This window comes from Abramis brama (genome assembly GCF_963993115.1).
Source record: "Abramis brama genome assembly, chromosome: 22".
In the NCBI taxonomy this organism is placed as follows: Eukaryota; Metazoa; Chordata; class Actinopteri; order Cypriniformes; family Leuciscidae; genus Abramis; species Abramis brama.
Genome location: NC_139984.1, coordinates 10843879 through 10864761, shown reverse-complemented (window position 1 = coordinate 10864761; position 20883 = coordinate 10843879). Strand labels below are relative to the sequence as shown.

General features: G+C 40.2%; 1 protein-coding gene across 4 annotated transcripts in view; it reads right to left on the bottom strand.

The window, feature by feature from the left end:
• cacnb3a (calcium channel, voltage-dependent, beta 3a) overlaps window positions 1–10659 on the bottom strand; it is a 39292-nt gene extending 28633 nt beyond the window's left edge. For all 4 annotated transcript variants that reach the window (XM_084098986.1, XM_084098987.1, XM_084098988.1 and 1 more), the window contains exons 1-2: window positions 10201–10659; window positions 8888–8980 (exon numbers count right to left, since the gene is read on the bottom strand). In XM_084098986.1, coding sequence (XP_083955112.1) covers window positions 8888–8980; window positions 10201–10281 — 174 coding nt within the window. In that variant the 5' untranslated portion in view covers window positions 10282–10659. The remainder of the gene's footprint in view (window positions 1–8887; window positions 8981–10200) is intronic.
• Window positions 10660–20883: the final 10224 nt, after the last annotated feature.

Below are 20883 nucleotides of genomic sequence, written 5' to 3'. Positions count from 1 at the left end.
ATCCAGTACCCACTAAATTACTGAAAGAGTTGTAACCTGTAGCAGAAGAGCCTCCTCTCAATATTATTAACTCGTCTCTGTCTCTAGGTCATGTCCCAAGACCCTTCGAGCTGGCAGTTATTAAGCCTCTCATTAAGAAACCACAACTAGGTCCAAATGAATTGTCAAATTACAGACCCATTTCAAATCTTCCATTTATGTCTAAAATATTAGAAAACGTTGTCCACTCAATTGTGCTAATCCTATATATGTATATATGGCAATATTATTAGAAAACATGGAATTAGTTTTCACTGTGATGCTGATGATCCTTAGTTATATATTTCATCACTTGCAGATGAAATCTTTCAATTATCCAAGTTGACAGTGTGTTAAATATATAAAAAATGTAATGACGCCAACTCTGAATCAACATACACAGCTGCCAAATTTTCTATATATTATAAGCATTATGATCACAACTTGTAATAATTGCTTTAATGTGCCCTTTGTTTCTGCCTAAATGAATGCATGATGTTAGCAAACTGCATGATTTGTATTATCTTAGAACTGTACGTTTTCTGTAAAGCTGCTTTGAAACAATATGGATTGTGAAAAGCGCTATACAAATAAATGTGAATTGAAATCTTAATTAAATATACTACAATGAATATCAATTTTATTCCCAACCAAAATATTGGATACAGTTGAAAAGTTTGAGGTGGGACTAGCTACTTTTTCATGCTAAGTTAATTGTGTGTTGGATAATAGTTTATGTCTCTAGTTCTTCTCACAACAAAACAACAAGGAATTTATGCCTCTAATGCTTTAAAAAAGTAATAGCACACCAAAGTGTATTGTATTCATGGAATGTGCCAGCAACAAAAACATAAGCTGACAAAGGGCTATTGAGTTCTTGGGGACGGCAGACATGTAGGGCAATAGAAAAATACATGGGACAAACTCTTTGTTTACTAAGGAGAGGAGAAGGCAGACACAGGAATGAAGCACCCATATCTACACATTACCATCCCTGTGTTTATGGCCTGTGCGTGGTACAAGCGGGAAAAGTGCTCCTGCTAAGTGATCCTTAATGATGTTATGGCCGTTTGTGAACTGTCAGAGCGGCCATTTTCCATCCATTATTAATGCGATGGATTTCACCACTGCTCTCAGTGCTACACACCCTGCAATAATATCTGAGCTTTCCTTCACATTGTATAAAAACGCCATCATCATCAGGATTTTCTCTCAAAAGTGAGCAGGAGGAAGAATTTAAATGAGTGTGTGTTTGTGTTCAGGAGATGCTGTAGGCCTAAGTCTTTGTGTCTGTCTGATATTTTACGAAAGAAAATAAAACGTGTTGGCTAGTTAGCTGGTAACTTTTTTAAATAAATTGCTACACAATTGAAGACGATTCAAATGATATTTAAATGATATTATGTTATTGTCATACTTTTACTTTAACTTCCAAACAAGTAAAGACACACTGTGCAAAAATAAAACTACATCAGTTCTTTGTGACAGGTGTTGTTTCATCAAGAGAAGACAAAAACAAATAGTCAAACAGTGGCGGACAGTAACAAATTATTTGTACTTTTATTTTCTAGATTCAAAAGCATAGTATCATAATTTTTACTCTGCTACATTTCATAAAAAGACATCGTTCCTCTTTATTTTGAACTTAAGAAACTGTCACCCGCTCAGAGACACGATAGTGGTGTCCGAACACACTGAACGATTCATTTGTGAATTGGACCGATCCGACTGCATCTGTTTTTGAGTCAACAACTCACTGGTTCATAATGATCTGTCAGAGCGAGTCTCCAGTTTACGATTCACTGAATTCACAAATCTGACACAAAACAAGCCAAGAACGGGGATACTTGGAGCAACTGATGGTGCGAATAGTTAGTTACTAATGCTGAACTTTAGGATTTATTGTAAATGTAAATCATATTTAGGTCATGATGACTGTCAGTTGTATGTGAACTAAATCTGCTTAAAAGGTTGAGCTGTTTAAGCATGAAATGCTTGAATGTGGGCATGTCCATACTTGTGCAGCCTATTACTGTCTGAACGGGGTAGGTTTTAGGTAAAAACTAAACATAACATTAAAACAATGCAAATTAATGCTCATGCATCTTCCCCGAAGCCATTGCAGTATCAAATTATATAAAACTTGTATGTTTGCATAGCGTTCTTTTAAAAATCTTAACACATTTTGCCCTATGTGACGTCTGTTTTATATTGTATATTTATACATCAACACACATTTAGTTTTTCTTCATTTCTTGGTACTATATAGGATGTTTTGTTATTTTCACTTGCACACTTGAAGTATCAGAAATTATCAGTAGGGTAGCTATCAGTATATGACAAGTTATGGTAATACAATAAAACATTTGTTATGTCTGAATAATCTTCCTTGTTGCCTAGTGCTGGCTAGGAGCCAAGTGTGAAAACGCTCTCCCTCCTTTAGTGGACTTAGATATCCTAGGTACAACCAAAATATGAAAGTTTTGCGACCTTAAAGAGTGTGATGGATTGTAGCACAATAGAAGATCAGTTAAATACACCGGAGCTGCTAAACCATTTAAGGCCTTATAGGTCAGTTGCAGTTCTTTGTAATCAAAATGGAACCTAATAGATATCTGTACTTTTACTCAATTACTTGATTTGTGTTCTTTGTCCACCTCTGTAGTAAAATAATATAATTGTCATATACATGTGAAAAATGAATACAAAATACACTTTTATGGCTGATAAGCAATATTTATGGCAACAAAAGTGAATTTTCTCAATTCAGTCACCACTGGCAGATGTGGCAAAATGTTACTTTTAGACCCTCTTTTGCCTTGGATAAAGAATCCTAAAAGAGAAAAATGTTCTAGTCAAACTGGAAACAACTAGAAACATCCTACTCCAAAACATGAAGTCTTTAATATGGAAACAATATTGCATGTTCCTTTCATAGATACCAGCACACAGAAATTAAAATCACAACAAGCACACTTAAACAAGGAACACTGCTCAACATTATCCATATCAAATCCACTTTCACATTATTAAATTAATAGTGAATAGTCAGACAGTAATTGATGAGTATGTTCTTCAAACACGGAATACCGGATCACCTGATTTGATGAAAAAAGAAAAGTTTACCTTGACTAGATGTTAGACATATTGTCTATATATATTAATGTCTTTCCATCAGCAGCTCACACACACAGGCTGCTCTGCTGTACGTACAGACTCACAATCTGTTTCTCTGGCCTTCACTGCCATCATGACATCACAGATCATGACATCCCAGATCCCGCCCCCTCATTCATGCTAATGACATCACATCATCAACCTTCTCTCATGTGTGTTTGTGTATGTGTCCAGTCTACTAGACTCCACAATAGATCCATCTATTCTGAATCAAGCCATGGTCATGCATCAAGTGCATTTTAAATCACTGTTTTAATAATCTTTTGACGTGCTTTAAAGGAGTATACTTATTTTGATGTGTTATCTAACAATGTCTTTGTCTTACAGGAATAGAGGGAATGCTGGAGGGACGCAAGCTGGAGAACAGACATGGGAACAAGGAATATATGAACTTGGAGGAATTGCAGGAGGTAAATTGCTTAGGTGTGTAGTCAGGTAAGTAATCCGTAGTTCAAGGCGTTGACCAGACCAATGACTGAGGCTGAGGTGTGTTTAAATACTGTGGTGATGAGCGTGCTGATCAGGTGCAGATGCAGATTATGGCTGAATGAGGGAGGGAGTGCAGTAGTGAGGGAGGAGCGGTGCACTTGTGACAGAACCCCCCTGGGTTGAGCTCTGGGGCTGGAGCGGACTCTGGGCTGGGCTCTGGGGCTGGAGCGGACTCTGGGCTGGAGCGGACTCTGGGCTGGGCTCTGGGGCTGGAGCGGACTCTGGGCTGGGCTCTGGGGCTGGAGAGGGCTCTGGGCTGGAGCGGACTCTGGGCTGGGCTCTGGGGCTGGAGCGGACTCTGGGCTGGGCTCTGGGGCTGGAGTGGACTCTGGGCTGGGCTCTGGGGCTGGAGCGGACTCTGGGCTGGGCTCTGGGGCTGGAGCGGACTCTGGGCTGGGCTCTGGGGCTGGAGCGGACTCTGGGCTGGGCTCTGGGGCTGGAGCGGACTCTGGGCTGGGCTCTGGGGCTGGAGCGGACTCTGGGCTGGGCTCTGGGGCTGGAGAGGACTCTGGGCTGGGCTCGTGGGCTGAAGAGGACTCTGGGCTGGGCTGGGCTCTGGGACTGGAGAGGACTCTGGGCTGGGCTCATGGGCTGGAGCGGACTCTGGGCTGGGCTCATGGGCTGGAGCGGACTCTGGGCTGGGCTCTGGGACTGGAGAGGACTCTGGGCTGGGCTCATGGGCTGGAGCGGACTCTGGGCTGGGCTCTGGGGCTGGGCTCATGGGCTGGAGCGGACTCTGGGCTGGGCTCTGGGGCTGGGCTCTGGGGCTGGAGCGGACTCTGGGCTGGGCTCTGGGGCTGGAGCGGACTCTGGGCTGGGCTCTGGGGCTGGAGAGGACTCTGGGCTGGGCTCGTGGGCTGGAGAGGACTCTGGGCTGGGCTGGGCTCTGGGACTGGAGAGGACTCTGGGCTGGGCTCATGGGCTGGAGCGGACTCTCAAATTGTGAAGGTAGTATTGGAGAAGTGTGCTAATATTGTTCCAAGCAATCAGATAATGATCTACACCTAGTTCATATTTTGAATTCACACATTAAAACGGAACAGCAGAAATATAACGGCACGTGTCTATTATCTGTATTTACCTGCAAGACAAAAAAAATCTGATTTCCACTCTGTGTCCAAACTGGGTTACCTGAGAGTGGTTGAGAGTTTGTTATGCAATGTCTGTTTAGCAAGGTGTCAGAAAGATAATCACTACACAGCATCACACTCAATGCCTTCTCTTCCCAGAGTGTCCTGAAGTGCTCTAGAGTGGGAGGGGCTGAAGGATGCATGGACGTGCATGTTATGTAAGCCTTTAGATCAAGAGTCCTCTTTCACAGAAAAGTAGCTACTGTGGTGGTACAGTGGTACAGTAATGGTATCAGATGGTAATACTATGGTACTTTGATATATACTGCAGCAAAAACAAACAAACAGTATCATCATATTTCCAAAAAATACAATTTTACTATCATGATATTTGTCCAAAATTATACATAATACCATAGCTAATGCTAGAAGTAGGATGTAGCTAGAATCTTGTAAATATTCTTCATATTTAGGTCTGCTGCATCAAGACTCTTATACATTTCTCAGAGTGGATGAAGCGAGCAGAGGAGGAGGAATGATACGATGCACAGAAATGATCAAATGCAAGGAAACCAGAGAGAGAGAGAGAGAGTCACTGTTGTATATTGTAAGGCTTATACCCGGAGATCTTTAAGGCTATATACGCTTTTAATCAATATTAATTTCCATGCAAAAATGAACACCCCTAGAAGCTGCCACAAGTCCACATTTAAGAGACGGTTCATGTAGGGTACGTTTCCATACAATAAGAAAGCAGATGGGATGGGATTGGGTCTTGAAATAGATCCTCTCAACAGCAGCAGGTAAATGCCACTGTTTCTCCTGCAGAGATGAGTCACAATCCAGCAAGACAACCCCACCCGAGTCAAAGAAAAGATTTGTTTCAAACATATATGAATCTTCTATGGAACACAAAAGAAGATATTTTGAAGAATGTTGGTAACCAAACAGTTGATGGACCCCGCACTGAGTTCCATAGTATGAAAATAGTAAATAGTAAAAAATAGTAAAAAAAAAATACTGTGGAAGTCAATGGGGTCCATCAACTGTTTGGTTACTGACATTCTTCGAAATATCTTCTTTTATGTTTGACAGAAGAAATAACATTCATACTGGTTTGGAACAACTTAAGGGAGAGTAAATGATGACAGATTTTTCATATTTGGGTCAACTATGCCTTTAAGTAAAGCATCAATTTATCAAATGCAGCACATTCACCACTGTCTTTAACACCCCTGGAAGCTGCCACGAGTCCACATATAAGAGACGGTTCATTTAAGGATTTAAGTACGTAAGGATTCAATGATGTACGTCACAGATGCTTTTTTCAGGTACGGCATCACGGCACAAGTTTTATGAACAAAGAAAGAGCATGAGGATTTAACATTCACCAGATGGCTCCACTCCAAATGAGCTCCATTAATATTTTACTATTTTACTATTTTAAGAACTGATATTTTGAGAGAAAATTGAAACTGCCACGACCTCCTGGTCATGAAAATTAACAACCCGCTCAATATGCCACCTCTTCTTTCCACACACACACATAAACTCTCTGCTGCATGGCAGATGGATACCCGAATAGTCAATGTCCCCATTAATGCCATTTAAACCTTGTCTGTAAACTTCTGAACAGAAGAATTTGGAGTAGGTATCTAAGGGTGTCACTCTTGATAGGCTGAATATAAAGACAAATGAGCTTATATGGTGTGAGAAGAACAAACCGAAGAATTTGGGTCACTCATTACAGAGGAAATTAATTGATGTAACGAGGCTGACATAGATGTTGAAGTGTGCCATGGAGAAATTCAGTGCGCTTGTCATAACCTATTTTTCCTTTTGGTGTTTTCAAAAGATCCTCTTAAATAATACATGAAGACGTTGCAGTAGAGTAATGGAACTGCCTCCATCTAGGGGCCACGTCTTGAATCACAGCATAAATGAAACCTATGGCTATAATCAGCTCTTACACATAACACATTACACAAGCTGTTTAGACATGTCAAACTGAATAAATCAAAAGGGAATTCAAGGACACATCCGGAAATTCAAATACAAGTGTCCTTGTTACATGTACTTACTGTAGTAATAACAGTAAATTATACATCATTACATGCAATTAACCTTAAAACAAACCATAATCCTTCTAACCATAGTAAGTACATTACTTTATATTATTTATATTATTCCTCAGTACTAAAATGTATAATTACACTGTAACAAGGACACCTTAAAATTTAAAGTGTAACCAGATATTATTACAAAGACTCTTTCTAAATATCTATTGAAGCAAATTGCAATAGTTTGTAATATTTTGACTGAGTAGGGAAATTTAACAGTTTTAAAATAATGTGACCTGGCAAAACCTTTCATAACCTTTTACTAAAGATGAAATACAGCATACAGCATACACTGTCACGAACAGTGTGTTTAGTTTTACTCTCATGGACATTTAGTTTGTTATCGTTAGTTTCCTGTTTCCTTTGTTCCTAGTTTCCCGCCCGTCATCAGTTTCCATGGACACTCATTAATCATCACAGCTGTTTAAGCGATTAATTATCACTGTGTTTTAAGTTCTTATATGTGCTCATGCTGGATGCTGGCTGGGTACATCAACTTTGCCCTATGGGTCAACGGATCTTCTTTTCCCAGCGCTGCCCTGGTATGAGGAGTCCCGAGCTTCGCCTTGGCGCGTCAACCAATCAGCTCCACCCTGGCTGCTTTCCCCATAGGCTCCACTTGGGACCGTCGTCCCTTTGGCTCCACCGGGCTCCCTTGTCCCACTGGCTCCGTCCTGGTCAGTCAACGGTCCATCATTGCCACGGTCTTCTGAGCTGTCTGCTGTGCTCCATCCCTCCACCCCTACGGCTCCGTCGGGCTCCTCTATCCCTCAGGCTTCACTGGAGGCCTCAGTCCTTCGGCCCCTTGGTTCCACCTTGGCCACTCATCGCCAGGACTTTGCCTTGGTCTCCCAGTCCATCAATGTCACCAGACCTCTCGGCCCATCCAGACGTCACCTAGGCCTTACCATCTCCCTGCGTCACCTCAGTCTTTCTGGCTCAAAGGACCACCCTGGCACCTCCCTCCATCACTGCCGCTGTGGGCCGCCTCCATCATGGCTGTCTCCTGGGTCGCTCTGGGATCACATCAGCCATCCATGGGCCCTTCCACCGTCATCTCCTCCATGGCTCTTCCCACCATCTTCATGGTTCCTCCCACCGTCAACTCCTCCATGGTTCTTCCCAGCAGCTCCTACATGTCTCTTTCTGGCATCTGCTCCACCCTGGTCCCTCCCATCTGCCAGCCTATGGCTTTCCAGCGCCTCGCCGGTCCCTCGTCCACTACCTGAACCTCCACCCTTCTTCCATTCGATCTATCCATCACGGCTCGAGGCTGAACAGTGCATTTAGTTTTAATCTCATGGACTTTTAGTTTGTAATCGTTAGTTTCCTGTTTCCTTTGTTCCTAGTTTCCCGCCAGTCATCAGTTTCCATGAACACTCATTAATCATCATAGCTGTTTGTCATTGTCTCATTATCACTGTGTATTTAAGTTCCTCTTTGTGCTCACTTCAGTTGTTCGGTATTGTCGTGTCTAACATGTGTGTTACATGCTGTCACGATACCTGTTCTTCATCTGTGGATAACTTGAGTTTGTTTTATATTAAATACCTTTGTTTTGGAACCTTTTGAATCTTCATCTTTATCATCTCCACCTTAACTTTACAACTTTATGTCTAATGCCAACTGATTGTTCAATTAAAATGTCAGACAAGTCAAACTCCATGGACATGAATAGAAGGTAAAGTGTAGAGATAATGTATTGATGCATCAAGAGTCAATATCTGAACCGAATTGTAACCTCCATGCTCTTATTTTGTTTTTAATTTATTTGAAGGCAAAAACAAACATTTTGTAAAGTTCATCGAAAAGTTCATCGTTCATCAAAATTTCAGCCTCTATTAAGTCACTTCCCCTGGTCACACTACACAACCTCTGTAAAGCAGTGAAGCAGTGATGCACATCCAGTACAGTGACCAATCAAACAGCCCCACATGAATACATAATGACAGAAACAATACGCTGGCATCTGTATGAAATATGGATGCTCTGACTGATTAAGCAGAGTCTTACCTGTCGTTTGATGAAGCTGGAGGTGGTGTCAGACGAGGTGCTGCCATCTGAGCGTTTAAAACGACCCTTGCGCTTTGGCAACTTTCGTGGTAGCTATATGGAGACAACCACATCAACACAAACAGTCACCCGGTTACAGTAACATCAGACACAAGATGCCTTGTCTGCACTTCATAAAACAGGTGCTGTTTTATCTTGTCTCACTCTTCAAAAAATCTTTTTACTAAACCACTCAATTCATATGGATTAGTTTTACGATCTCTTAAAAAAAATTACTTTTTGAAAAGTCAAAGTGTCAGTTGCCTCCAAGACTACTCTACATTAACTCTACAGATACATTATCTTTTAAAATATATTAGACAATATTTCTGATGGTAAATTCAACCCGATCACACAAGAAACGTAGCTACGAGGTGGCAATTTTATATGAATTCATACACTGTCATTGAATGAAAACATATGATTTTTAGAAGAAAAAAAAAGTAAGCATGAAGGTTTACTCCTAAACATAGGTTACAGGGTGTAAACAGATTGTACACAAATGTACAAATGAGGTCGTACAAATCCAGACAAATTAGCCACCAATTCGCCAAAATGTTGCGAAATTGCCTTGAAATTGTATTGGAAAATCCAGGTTAAGATGGTAGTTGTGTTTGGAAAATGGTCTAAGATGGTCATTAATTGATACAAGCTGGTTAGCTGACTGAACAGACACCATTTCCCCAAAATTCTCTTGACACCAGAATGACCAGTATTGTTTCTGGTTCAAGATGGTATACCATAATGACTGTTTTGGACTAATAACCAACTTAGACCTAGAAACCATAATGTTCAAAAATACAACTACAAGCTTGGTATTTGAAACAGGGATAGGACAGGTGACCATGGGACTTAAGTTGGCTACAGGTGAGACCCGACCCATGACATGACTACTAGGGTTATCCATTCTAATGCCGTTTATACGTATCACTAGAAACTGAAAGAGAAAAGTGTTTGAACTGTAAACACTATGCCTGGCCTTAAGGACGAGGCCTTGGTTGCGGAGTGAAATCTCAGGGCGGAGGAAAAACAGGAATTAGGAGTTTCGCGGATGGTGGAGGAGCATCAAACATCTTATCAACATCTCGCCTCCGCTCATTAAAAACAACTGCGCGTGTCTGATTAAAAGCGCGATAAAAGGCTATATTACACGGGCAGATTGTGTAGCTGTAGCGCTCTGCGGATATATGAAGGCTTCAATGCACGACAGCTCAACAACAAGTAGCCAAAAATTAACCATTTACGAGAACACAAATCCCCCCCAAAAGTCTTACCTGGAAATAGTGCGACTGAGAAGCGCTTTCTACACCAGACAGAGGGTCTGCGGAAGATTTGGACATCTTTACTTGCACCATCTATTTGAGAGCGCAGGGAGGCGGATGCATGCATGCATTGGTGCTTACTGGAAGAAACGGCGATACGAAATACATATGCCTGCCGAGGAAGAGAGAGTGTGAACAGTGACGCCTCTATTTGAGCTGTATACGCAGAGATCCTAAGATATATTCCCTCGCGCGGGATATCATAAGCTAAGGCAGTAATACAGGTGTACAAATGCAATGTGTCTTTCTTGTGCATGCGCCTTTTGTAATGATGTGTCTCTGTCTCGCGCGCTACCGTGTGTGTGTGTGCTGCGTTCTCTCTCTCCCTCCCTCTCCCACTCTTTCCCCAGAGCATGCTATATTTGCCTCACTTGTACAGTACATGCATTGCGATTGCTTCCTTCCTTCCAGCAATACAAATTTCCCACCCAAAACTCATTAGATAAAACAGTTTAAAAAAAAAAAATAACGTAACAGGTGCATTGGAATACTGTTTAATATTCTAATCTTGTGCATATCTGAGATTTCTCAAATAAGTACAACGCAGTGGTTTATTACAACTTGTCAGGTAATTTAAAGATGATGAAAGCGATGTTTTAAAGTAGCCTAGTAAACAATGCCATGTTTTAAAGAAATTACACTTGTTTCTTTAAGCCCTATAGGCTTTGTAAATAGTATTTCAAGATCTTTCATTTAAGTTCGTGATTTTGTTAATGCTAATTTTCTAATGAAAAGGTAAAAAAAAAAAAAAAAAAATTAGCTGCATCCCGTAGTAGACACAACCCCTCATGTCATTCCCGAACCCTCTTGCATCATTGAGAATGAGATTTGAAAGCTGCAGAAGAGCGAAAAATGTAAATATCATCCATACTGCCAACAATATAGCCTAAAGTTGACACTAACGATTACTTCTGTGAAGAAGTAAACTACAATGCCATCTGCTGGCACTTTGGAGCATAGGCTATAACTTAGATAAGGGTAAGTGTACGTTTTATGGTTTCCCCTGCAATATTTAAAAAATGTTCTCAATCGATTTGACACATTTGTCCAAACTCAGATCTCAAAACAATTAACACAGTTATCTGAACACTCTGCAAATGTCCTAAACAGCTTGTAAGTTTTCATTCAAAACATTGTGTACAAAATTCTCCAATGTGTTCACAACAGTTCAACCAACCAAACGTTTACAGTTTTTCTGAATTGCTAAAACACATTTCTTGAAACCATCACTCACTTTCTCAAAACCTTAAACCTTATATTCTGAGTCCGCTTGCCTGTTCCTATATCTAGTATACCTACATCCCCAATAAGGTGCGAGTTTGGTCTTTTATATCACTGTATTAGTCAATTAAGAGTCCTGACTGCAAGGGAATTGAATGACACTGAGGGATGACACTGAGGGAATCCCCAGTTTTGCAGCACAGTGCCGCAATATAAAGTTAAGAAAACTAAACAACCGAGAGAAACATGTCTACTACCTCAGATTTAACGTTTTATCTGTACATCAGCATCAGGGATTAACATTATAATTTCGTTCACAGTGGAGAAAGCTGCTTAGGCTACATGTGCAAAACTAACTGTGAAGACTTAAATGTAAACACAGCTTTTGTGTCTTTATCAATTTTCTGAAAATTTGAACCACTGAATTTGTAGAAGCGAATTTGCCTGAATTCGACTGAAAATTGCCTGTCAAATGTTATAGGTTGTATTTTTAAACAGAATTAATATTTTGGAAGTGAAATCTGAAAGGTGAATTTGGATTATTGAATTTTTAATAATGAAAACGTGTGTGAAATGTGAATTGAAATATTCACATCTTAAATATACAACCATGTTGAATTTCAGCCCATAAAAATGCAAGCCCCAAAAATACAATGCATTAAAATGCAAGCAGGGTTAATGCAATGCATATTTTTTCAAGTAGTGCAATTCAACAAGCTTTTTTTGTTTCAAAAACATTTGTCATTATTTTACTTCCATATCCTTCTTTCCCTCTTATATTGTTTCCAACCATTGTTGGTATCAACATTCAGTGCAACATTTTGAGTCAATTTTGGGACCCCACCCTCGGGCTTCCGAGAACTTCCTGTGACTGTGAGTGGGGATATCAAGGCGATGCACCAGATCCGTCTTCTACCTGAGGACCGTCCTCTACTCCATTTCCTTTGGCGGGACCTGAAGATGGATGAGGCCCCTCAGATTTTCAGAACATCCAGTCCATGCTGTGCTACCTATGCTCTACAGCAGCATGTACGGCAACAGTCCCTAACGGATGAGGCGATTTGGTTTGTCGATAACTGCCTGCAGAGCCTACTGCTGATGCAGCTTGGAGCTTAATTTATCGACTAAGGAATATCCTTTCTGGAGCTGGATTTGAAATTTGTAAATGGGCCTGCAATGATCCTGATGTTATGAGTCACCTACCAATCAACACCTGAGCTGCGAGTGTGGAATTGTGGTTGACGCAGGAGAAGTCAGATGTCCCAGAGTCGACGCCGGGTCTGAGCTGGAACTGGCAGATGGACACCTTGTCCTACAAACACCACCCTGTGATATATGAGATTCCCACTTTGAGGAACATCTGTAAGGTCCTAGCTACCAAGTACAATCCTCTGGGATGGCTTCTACCTTATATACGAGTGAAGGTCATCATTAAGCAACTGTGGAACAAGCAGAGAGGGTAAGATGACCCCAACCTGCCACCTGAGGTCCTCCAGTCCTGGAATGCGTAGGAGGAGTAACTCCGATACCTCCCTGGTATCTCCCTTCCTCGGTCTTATGTCCCTCCTGAAGTTGGGATGGATGGAGTTACTCATGAGGTAAATAACTTCTCGGATGCTTCTGAGCAGGCATATATAGCTGGGGATACTTCCGGACTACCGAACAAGCGGGTCAGACCTACCTGTCCTTCATTATAGCAGGGTCCCATCTCACTCCTAAATGAGCTCACTCCATTCACAGACTGGAACTCTGCGGAGTCTAGTAGCAACACAGTTGACTAAGTTACTTGAAGCAAAGTTGACCCTACGAATTAAGGCTATTTTTCTGTGGTCAGACTTTACCACTGTCCTCCAGTGGTTGAATTTGTAGTCCAGTCGCTACTGAGTCTTCATGGGAAACCGAATTGCTGAGATGCAGGAGCTGATGGATAAGTATTCCTATAAACCTCTCCAATACCTTGTTGTACCAAACGGATGGTCCCAAGGACCCTCTTTCCTCCTCTAGGATTCTAAAGAATGGCAAGTAATCCCTAAGACAGAGACCAAGGAGGACAGAGTCGAATTGCAAAAATCTGCCTACAATGGGATAAATACCTTACCTTCCTCTTCGGTCAACATCAATAGCTGGAACTACAACACCTGGCAGGAACTGGATTACTGCCAGGCTGAGGTCCTAATTCTCAAATGGGTGCAGCAGGAATCCTTCTCTGAGGATTATAAACGGTTAGGGACTGGGAAGTCCATCAGGCCTGGAAGTCGACTTGTTACCCTAGCCCCTGAAATGGATCGGTTCAGTGGTCTGATCAGGGTAGGAGGTTGTTTGAGGAGAGTTGCAGGTGTCGAGGATTCCATTTTACATCCTCTGGTCCTGGATTCGAATCATCCAGTTACCCGTATGATCATTCACAATTATGACCACCAGTCACATCATTCTGGATCGGAACGATTGTTTGCTGAAATAAGGAGATACTACTGGATCCCATGAGGCCACAAAGCTGTCCGGGGGTTTCAGCATGACTGTTCAAAATGTTGACGCAAAGGGCCCAGCCGACAATCCCTAAAATGACGAATCTACCTTCTGCATGCCTTTGGCTCTGCAAACCTACCTTATATTCCAGGTTCATAAGGGATTCTCTACCTAGCCTTCAAAACTCTGCAGAAATGGCAAGCCTCCCCACCTGACTTGAAGGAGAAAACATTTGTTATGATTGTAGACCCCCAACTACTTCGGAGCTTATGACCTGTGGGACAAGTCATCAAGACCCACCCAAGTCCAGATGGTCATACCAGGTCAGCTGATGTGGAGATAAAGGGCCAAGTTTATACTAGACTGGTAGCTCACCTGGTCATCCTGCCAGCCTTACCAAAGGATGGACTTAATGCCCCCGACCCTGATTATTTGAGTCGCCTTTCATGGAAGCAAAGATGTTCTGCATGTACTAAAGGCTCCTTCAAGAGGGACTTTTATTTTAAAACCATAGCCGTAATAATATCCCAGTAGCAAGCAGAGCTTTTATTAGTTGAGCTGCCACTATCATCTGTGTTATTGTGATATTTTCGACCCGCCAGCTGTTTATTCATGGTGATTGCTGCAGATGTAACATCAAGGTGTTAGTCATTGACCTCAAAGTAAGCCATTTGCATTATATTTGGAATTAGAGTGTTCCGACTTTTACTGTATTTAATCTCTGTGACATGCGTGCATGCCCAGACATGGCCTGTAGCGATCGTTTTGTGCTATTCAGATCGGTAATATTATGTAACGTGTTATTATTCATTCTTTTTCAGATTGCAAGTTGCAGATCAATGTTATGGGTTCTTAATAATGTGATGTTAATCTGTATTATGTTATAATATTAAAGGAGAGTTGCATTATGTTCCATTAAATGCTGCTCATTTACACCATGATTCTATCCATATATGGGCACTATATGGCAAATTATTTATGTTTATATAAACTATAGTTTTATGTATAGAAATGTCACTGATGTGAATTGGGGATACCTTTGTTGTATATGTAACAATGAATGCTAATTTTGTTTATATATTTAGTTTATTCATTATCTTTATTGTACTTATTATTTTTCAGACTATGTACATCTTTGAATATACATCTGTGGCCTATCCCTCTGTCTCCAATACACAGTGTTAAGCTGATTACCTGTCTCCTCATTATTTGTGCTCTGACCGGCACCCAGTGGGGTTTACTTGTCCATTACCTAATCAGAACCTAACCCTGCGTCTCAATGTCCATACTATCCATCCTAAACAGTATGTGAGATTAGAATAAGTGTGTCCCAAAGCATAGTATGTTAAAAAGAGGATGCCAGGATGGTCCCCGGATGGTCTACTATTTCCGGTGGATTTTCGAAGTGTGGATCCGTGCACACTCTAAAGGCTAATATTGCCCACAACCCTTTGCGCTTTGGAGGAGGAAATACAAACATGAGTAAAAAATGTTAAAAAACTACAAAACATGGCGGATATGCGCAACCGGAGGTGAGAGGTTCAACCTGATAAAAAAATATTTATTTAATGTTATCCGTGTTGTATTCCATCTGCAATAACAATGTGGACTTTTATAAAGATCCTTTGAGCCATTAACTTTTAAATGCATCATTATGCATTAATATGAGGAGAGTCTCCGCATGAAAGACCCGCGACTGCAGATCAACGTGCTTCTGCATTTCTCTCCGATACGGTAGGAAATTTAATTAAATTAAATGCGGAGGGCAACCGTTAAAGACACAAATTGTATGACGTGATAGTAAGTCCCAAAGCTTGTCTACTTTTTGCGACACACTCAAAAGTATCTACTTTTTATTCACAAAAAGAGTACATACTTTTAGGGTGTAGTATAAGTAGGCGAATTGAGACGCAGCATCACAGTCCAAAAGCCTCTCCAAAAAAAATACAATATTATTTTTTGTCAGGATTATGCTTCAGTTTGTTAAGTTTCAGTGACAGTGTTTTCCTGTCATTGTTATTTGCCTTGGTTGCTGATTTAAGTTCCACACCTGTTCACTGTTACATTGAATACTCCCTGTGTATTTAAGCCCTTAGTTTCCTCTTTTCATTGTTCTGTGCATAATGTGGTTGTTAGTCAGTTCTCCTGCTTGTTTCCTCTTGAAGATTATTAATAAAAGACTATCTATTTTGTTCTCTGTTTCTTCGTTATTACAACAGCACAGCCTGACAGAACACAGAACCCAATATTTTTTGTGCCGTTATTTTTTATTTTTTACTATGGACATACCGGCAGTCCGCCTGGAGCAGAAGGAGCAAAACCTCGAGGACCACAAAGGGGTATTTCTAGATCTGGAGTGCCCGGAACGCTTGCTTTGCATTTTTTACTGCACCAGCCTCAGCAAGTGGTCCAAGGCACGCCTGTCTGTGGATGGTCCTCGGAGAAACTTTGCGCGCTCGTGGAGTTGGTGATGATGAAAAACAGATCTCTGTTCGTCATCTGGCTTTCTGAGGAGGACATCACCAGCCCTACTCCAGACCCAGAGCCCAGCCAGCCGCCCTGCACAGAGACTATGCCAGAGCCCACAGCAGACACGGAGCTCAAGCCTGCGTGATGTCCTTCGTCCCTGCCTCCGCTGGCTCTCTTCAGTCACTCGGCTCACCTTCTGTTGACTCCACTCTAATGCGTGGATCTGCCTCGGGTCTTCCCATCTCCAGCTCCTCCTTGGCAAGGGAATCCCCTGGCTCCGCCTCCAGCCGCTGAGCTTGCTTTGGTTTGTGGACCAGTCAGCTCAACCTTGGCTCCTCCCTCCCTTGGCTACATCTGTGGCTGTAGTCCTTATGGCTCTACCGGGCTCCCTCGTTCCTCCAGCTCCGCCTTGGTCAGTCGACTCCACCTCTGTCCTCAGTCCCACCGGCTACGCCGTATAGTGCAGAAAGCAGTCCGTGTCAACAAAAAAAGTAGAAAAAATATGAAATTTGTATATAACATATTTCCTTGCTGAAAAAAAAAGCATCTAAACATTTCGATCACACAATGACATAAACACTTTTTTATTTTGGTGGCTTTTGCCAATTTGCTGACACAATAACTAGGTTTTGAAGCATGAATTAAATGTTTTGGGTGAGTTACTATGTTTTGCAGACATGCAGAGTTCTGATCTTCCAGCAAACAGTTGTGACAATTGAGATTACGGTTTAGAAAATGTTAAGACTGTTTCAAAAAATGTGCCAAAGCAATTAAGAAAAACTGTAATGGGTAATCCTATTGTGACTTCACTATATCTATTAATATTACAATCACCTATAACTGTAAAACAAAACATTTAGCTCATGTGCATTGACTTCTGGCATCTTTAGCTACTTTTATATGGCCAAACTAGATTTGTGAGTCAACGAGTAATGTCTTCATGGAAGTATTATGAAGGGAAATGTATAATTACAACATGAATGTGGCTCAGTGGGAGGAGTGTGATACAGAAGTAACTACATCGAATTTCAGAGGAATGGTTTTTCATCACAAACACACAGACGTAAACTCACACCCTCTTAAGTGTTAAAGACTGAGGTGACATTTATGACAGCAGATCTGAAGCAGTGATCCAAACACCTTTATAAATTATAATCCCAAAACATACCCCACCATGGACAGGAAAACAACTCAAAACAGTGTAAAATCTACCAAATTCTTCAAACCTTTATCCCTAATAACTTAACAAAACTAATAAACGTAATTATAATATACTTAATATAATAAACGTCAAAAAATAATAAACAATCTTGTTCAAAATCGTTTTGATTTTATTTGATATATAAACAGAAAACATTTCTTATTACAAGTGTGTTCAGTATTATTATACAACAGTTAGTTCCAGTCCTCAAACTTTATTGGCTGAGTGGCATTCTTGGAATTTTTTGTTGTTTATTGTTTGGTCTGTGTTTGCCATTCTAGAGAGACTGGCAGTCATTGTTCATTGGTGGGAATTTTCACGTTACATTGTTACGCCAGTAGGTGGCGACATGTGACTATCTTTATGGGTCATTGACTTATTCATTCAACTGATTTGTTAAAAATTAAAGCACAAGATTCACTCAGCAACAAAACAATACTGTGTGCTGCTGTGAAATTCTCAAACAAGAAAAAAATGTAGGGTGGGACTTGGTTTTGTCCATGGGGAATTGATTGGATGGTTGAATAGTTGTATTTTTCTATTGGTGGATCTCATGTGAGTGACAGGTTGAGTGACAGGAGGGAGGGGAAGTTACTTTGATTAAAGATTTAAGAGGGCAGATAAATAGAATAAATAAAAATAATGATGTGCACAGATAAATCCTTTAAACATAATAAACACTGCAATATATATGTTGTTTTGTGTTTAAATAAAATATATGTGTTTTGGCCATTTTGATTTCATGGTGACCTTAATTCTGCTTTGACCACATGTAGAACTGTTTTCATCGTTAGAACAGAAATGGACTGGCCATATTGTGCCTAAATATAAGTTACACCAGATTAACTTATTGTTTATTGAACTGTTTATGAAACATGCTGTTGTTCTGAATATTAGGAACAACAGCACTTCTCCTCCTCCTCCTCTCCCATTCAGGTATATAGGTTATTTCAACTTCCTAATTTTTACAAACAGTATAAATTAGTTTTTGAAGATATGGCTGAAATAATAATATTATAGTACTCCACTTGTGATTGTTGTAACTTGTGATTCAAAGTGTCTTGTGTTGTGTGCATGTCCAAAGGCTCTTCCTCCCTGTTTACGCCGTCACGCTGAAGCAATCAGGCTGTCAATCACGTGGATGTAAACTCCTTTGGCAGCCACTAATCTTCAGACACTAAAATCATGCAGCCAATGAGTTGATGTGACAAGTGATGCACTGCTGACAGCTGGACCCTGATTTCACTATGAAACAGCAGGGTGCTGCCTCTGTGTAATTACAGGTGATAAAGAGCTGTATTTGTGTTTTTTTGTTTGTTTTGTTTGTTTTAATTGCAATGGTTTCTATTGCACTTAAATATAAATCTATCTATCTATCTATCTATCTATCTATCTATCTATCTATCTATCTATCTATCTATCTATCTATCTATCTATCTATCTATCTATCTATCTATCTATCTATCTATCTATCTATATAAAACAGTTTGCAATATGTGTTGTTTTGGGTCAGGCTTTTGTGGATAATATAGTATGATATAGTGAGAATATGGAGCTCTGATTCGAACCAATTTTATTTAGAGGCCCAAACTGAGCAAAAATATGCAGTTTGGTGCAGTTTCTGATATATATATATATATAATGGAAGTGAAATCTTCCATACTTATACTTTCATTGCAAATAAAAAGACTTACAGAATATATATATATATATATATATATATATATATATATATATATATATATATATATATATATATATATATATATACTGTAAGTCTTTTTACTTGCAATGAAAGTATAAGTATGGAAGGCATGTAGGTTATCAAATATGATACAGTAGGCTTTATGGGTTAATTAGTGCACGTTTATCCTCCCTAATAACAGAATTACTATTAAAGGTACATTATGTTAAAGTTTCACCATTACAGTACTAGAATACACAAGTTCCCCTCTGAGGTTGAATCAAACAAACGCCAGCGCTGGTTCAAATAGCAAAGAAAATAGCCCTACCTTAAGGCAATGAGGAACCTATGAAGGGCAAAGATCTGGCAGTCTATCCAAACCTATTTGTCAGCTGAGCATTAGACAAATAGTCTTGTATTTACTCTACCTTTTTCATGTCTACTACCATCACTACAGAACAGCAAAGCAACAACCAGTGTACAGCGGCACTGAATTACAATTGTGTGAACCCAACAGACAGAAATCATCCCAAGCTTTTGTTTAAATGAAAAGCATGCTGCTTATATTTGTGTCCTAATGTGTGTTTAGATGTTTAAATCATCATAATTGAATGCTCGCAAGACATATATCCTCCTGCACTTCAAGTGGTGGGTGTGCTGTGTTTAAATGAAACAGGTTTGTCTTCACTGGTAGTCTTTATAGCTGCATTTGTCTTGGCTTGTTCTCTGTATTCAAATGTGCATGGAATAGTGTGCATGGAATCAAACATTTACACAATAACCATTCATAGTTTCATATTTGGCTCTTTTTTTAATTTTTTTATAACTACACAGGGCCCTTCCACAGGTCCGTTAGCGAAGGAAACATGCAATATTCACTTTAAGGAAGTAATTTAATGATTTATGGTCATGTTCTGCCGTTGGGATTGAGTAGGGCATAGTGCATTGTGTTTCATTTCTTCTCCTTCATCCTGTTCTTCGGCAATCCAGAGTGGCAGCACAGCTAAAGGGTTTGTTGGAGCTGCACCCTCTACTGTACAGGTGAATTTGCATTTAAATTTGCCAAAATATAACTGTTATTAAACAAGCAAGCCCAGCCCAGGTGTGAAAAAAGAATGCAAAAGTAACGAAACTCATTACTTTCCATAAAAAGTAACCAATGCAATTAGTTACTTTTTTAGGGAGTGGTGCAATACTGTAAAGCATTACTTTTAAAATGAACTTTCCCCAACACTGTATTTTGAAGTGAGTGCTCCATTAGAGTTTATTTGTATTTTATAAACTGGGAATTCCCACTTGAAATGTCTTTATTCACTGAGACAAACACTAACCACACATTTGCAAGTTATCATGTGAATGACATCTGATAACTCACAAAACATACCCGTACTGCCGCAGTTGCCTCATGTTTCATTTCATGGAAAGCACCATCAATCTGGGTACAGCGGACAATAGTGAGTTTTTAGTTTTTATCTTTGTAATCTGAGATGTTATAAGAACTCTGGCTAATATGTTATAAAAGATGTCACCACTGTTAGACAGGAAATCTTACAGTTTTGTTGACGATTTATATTAATGTATTAAATAAAGGAGA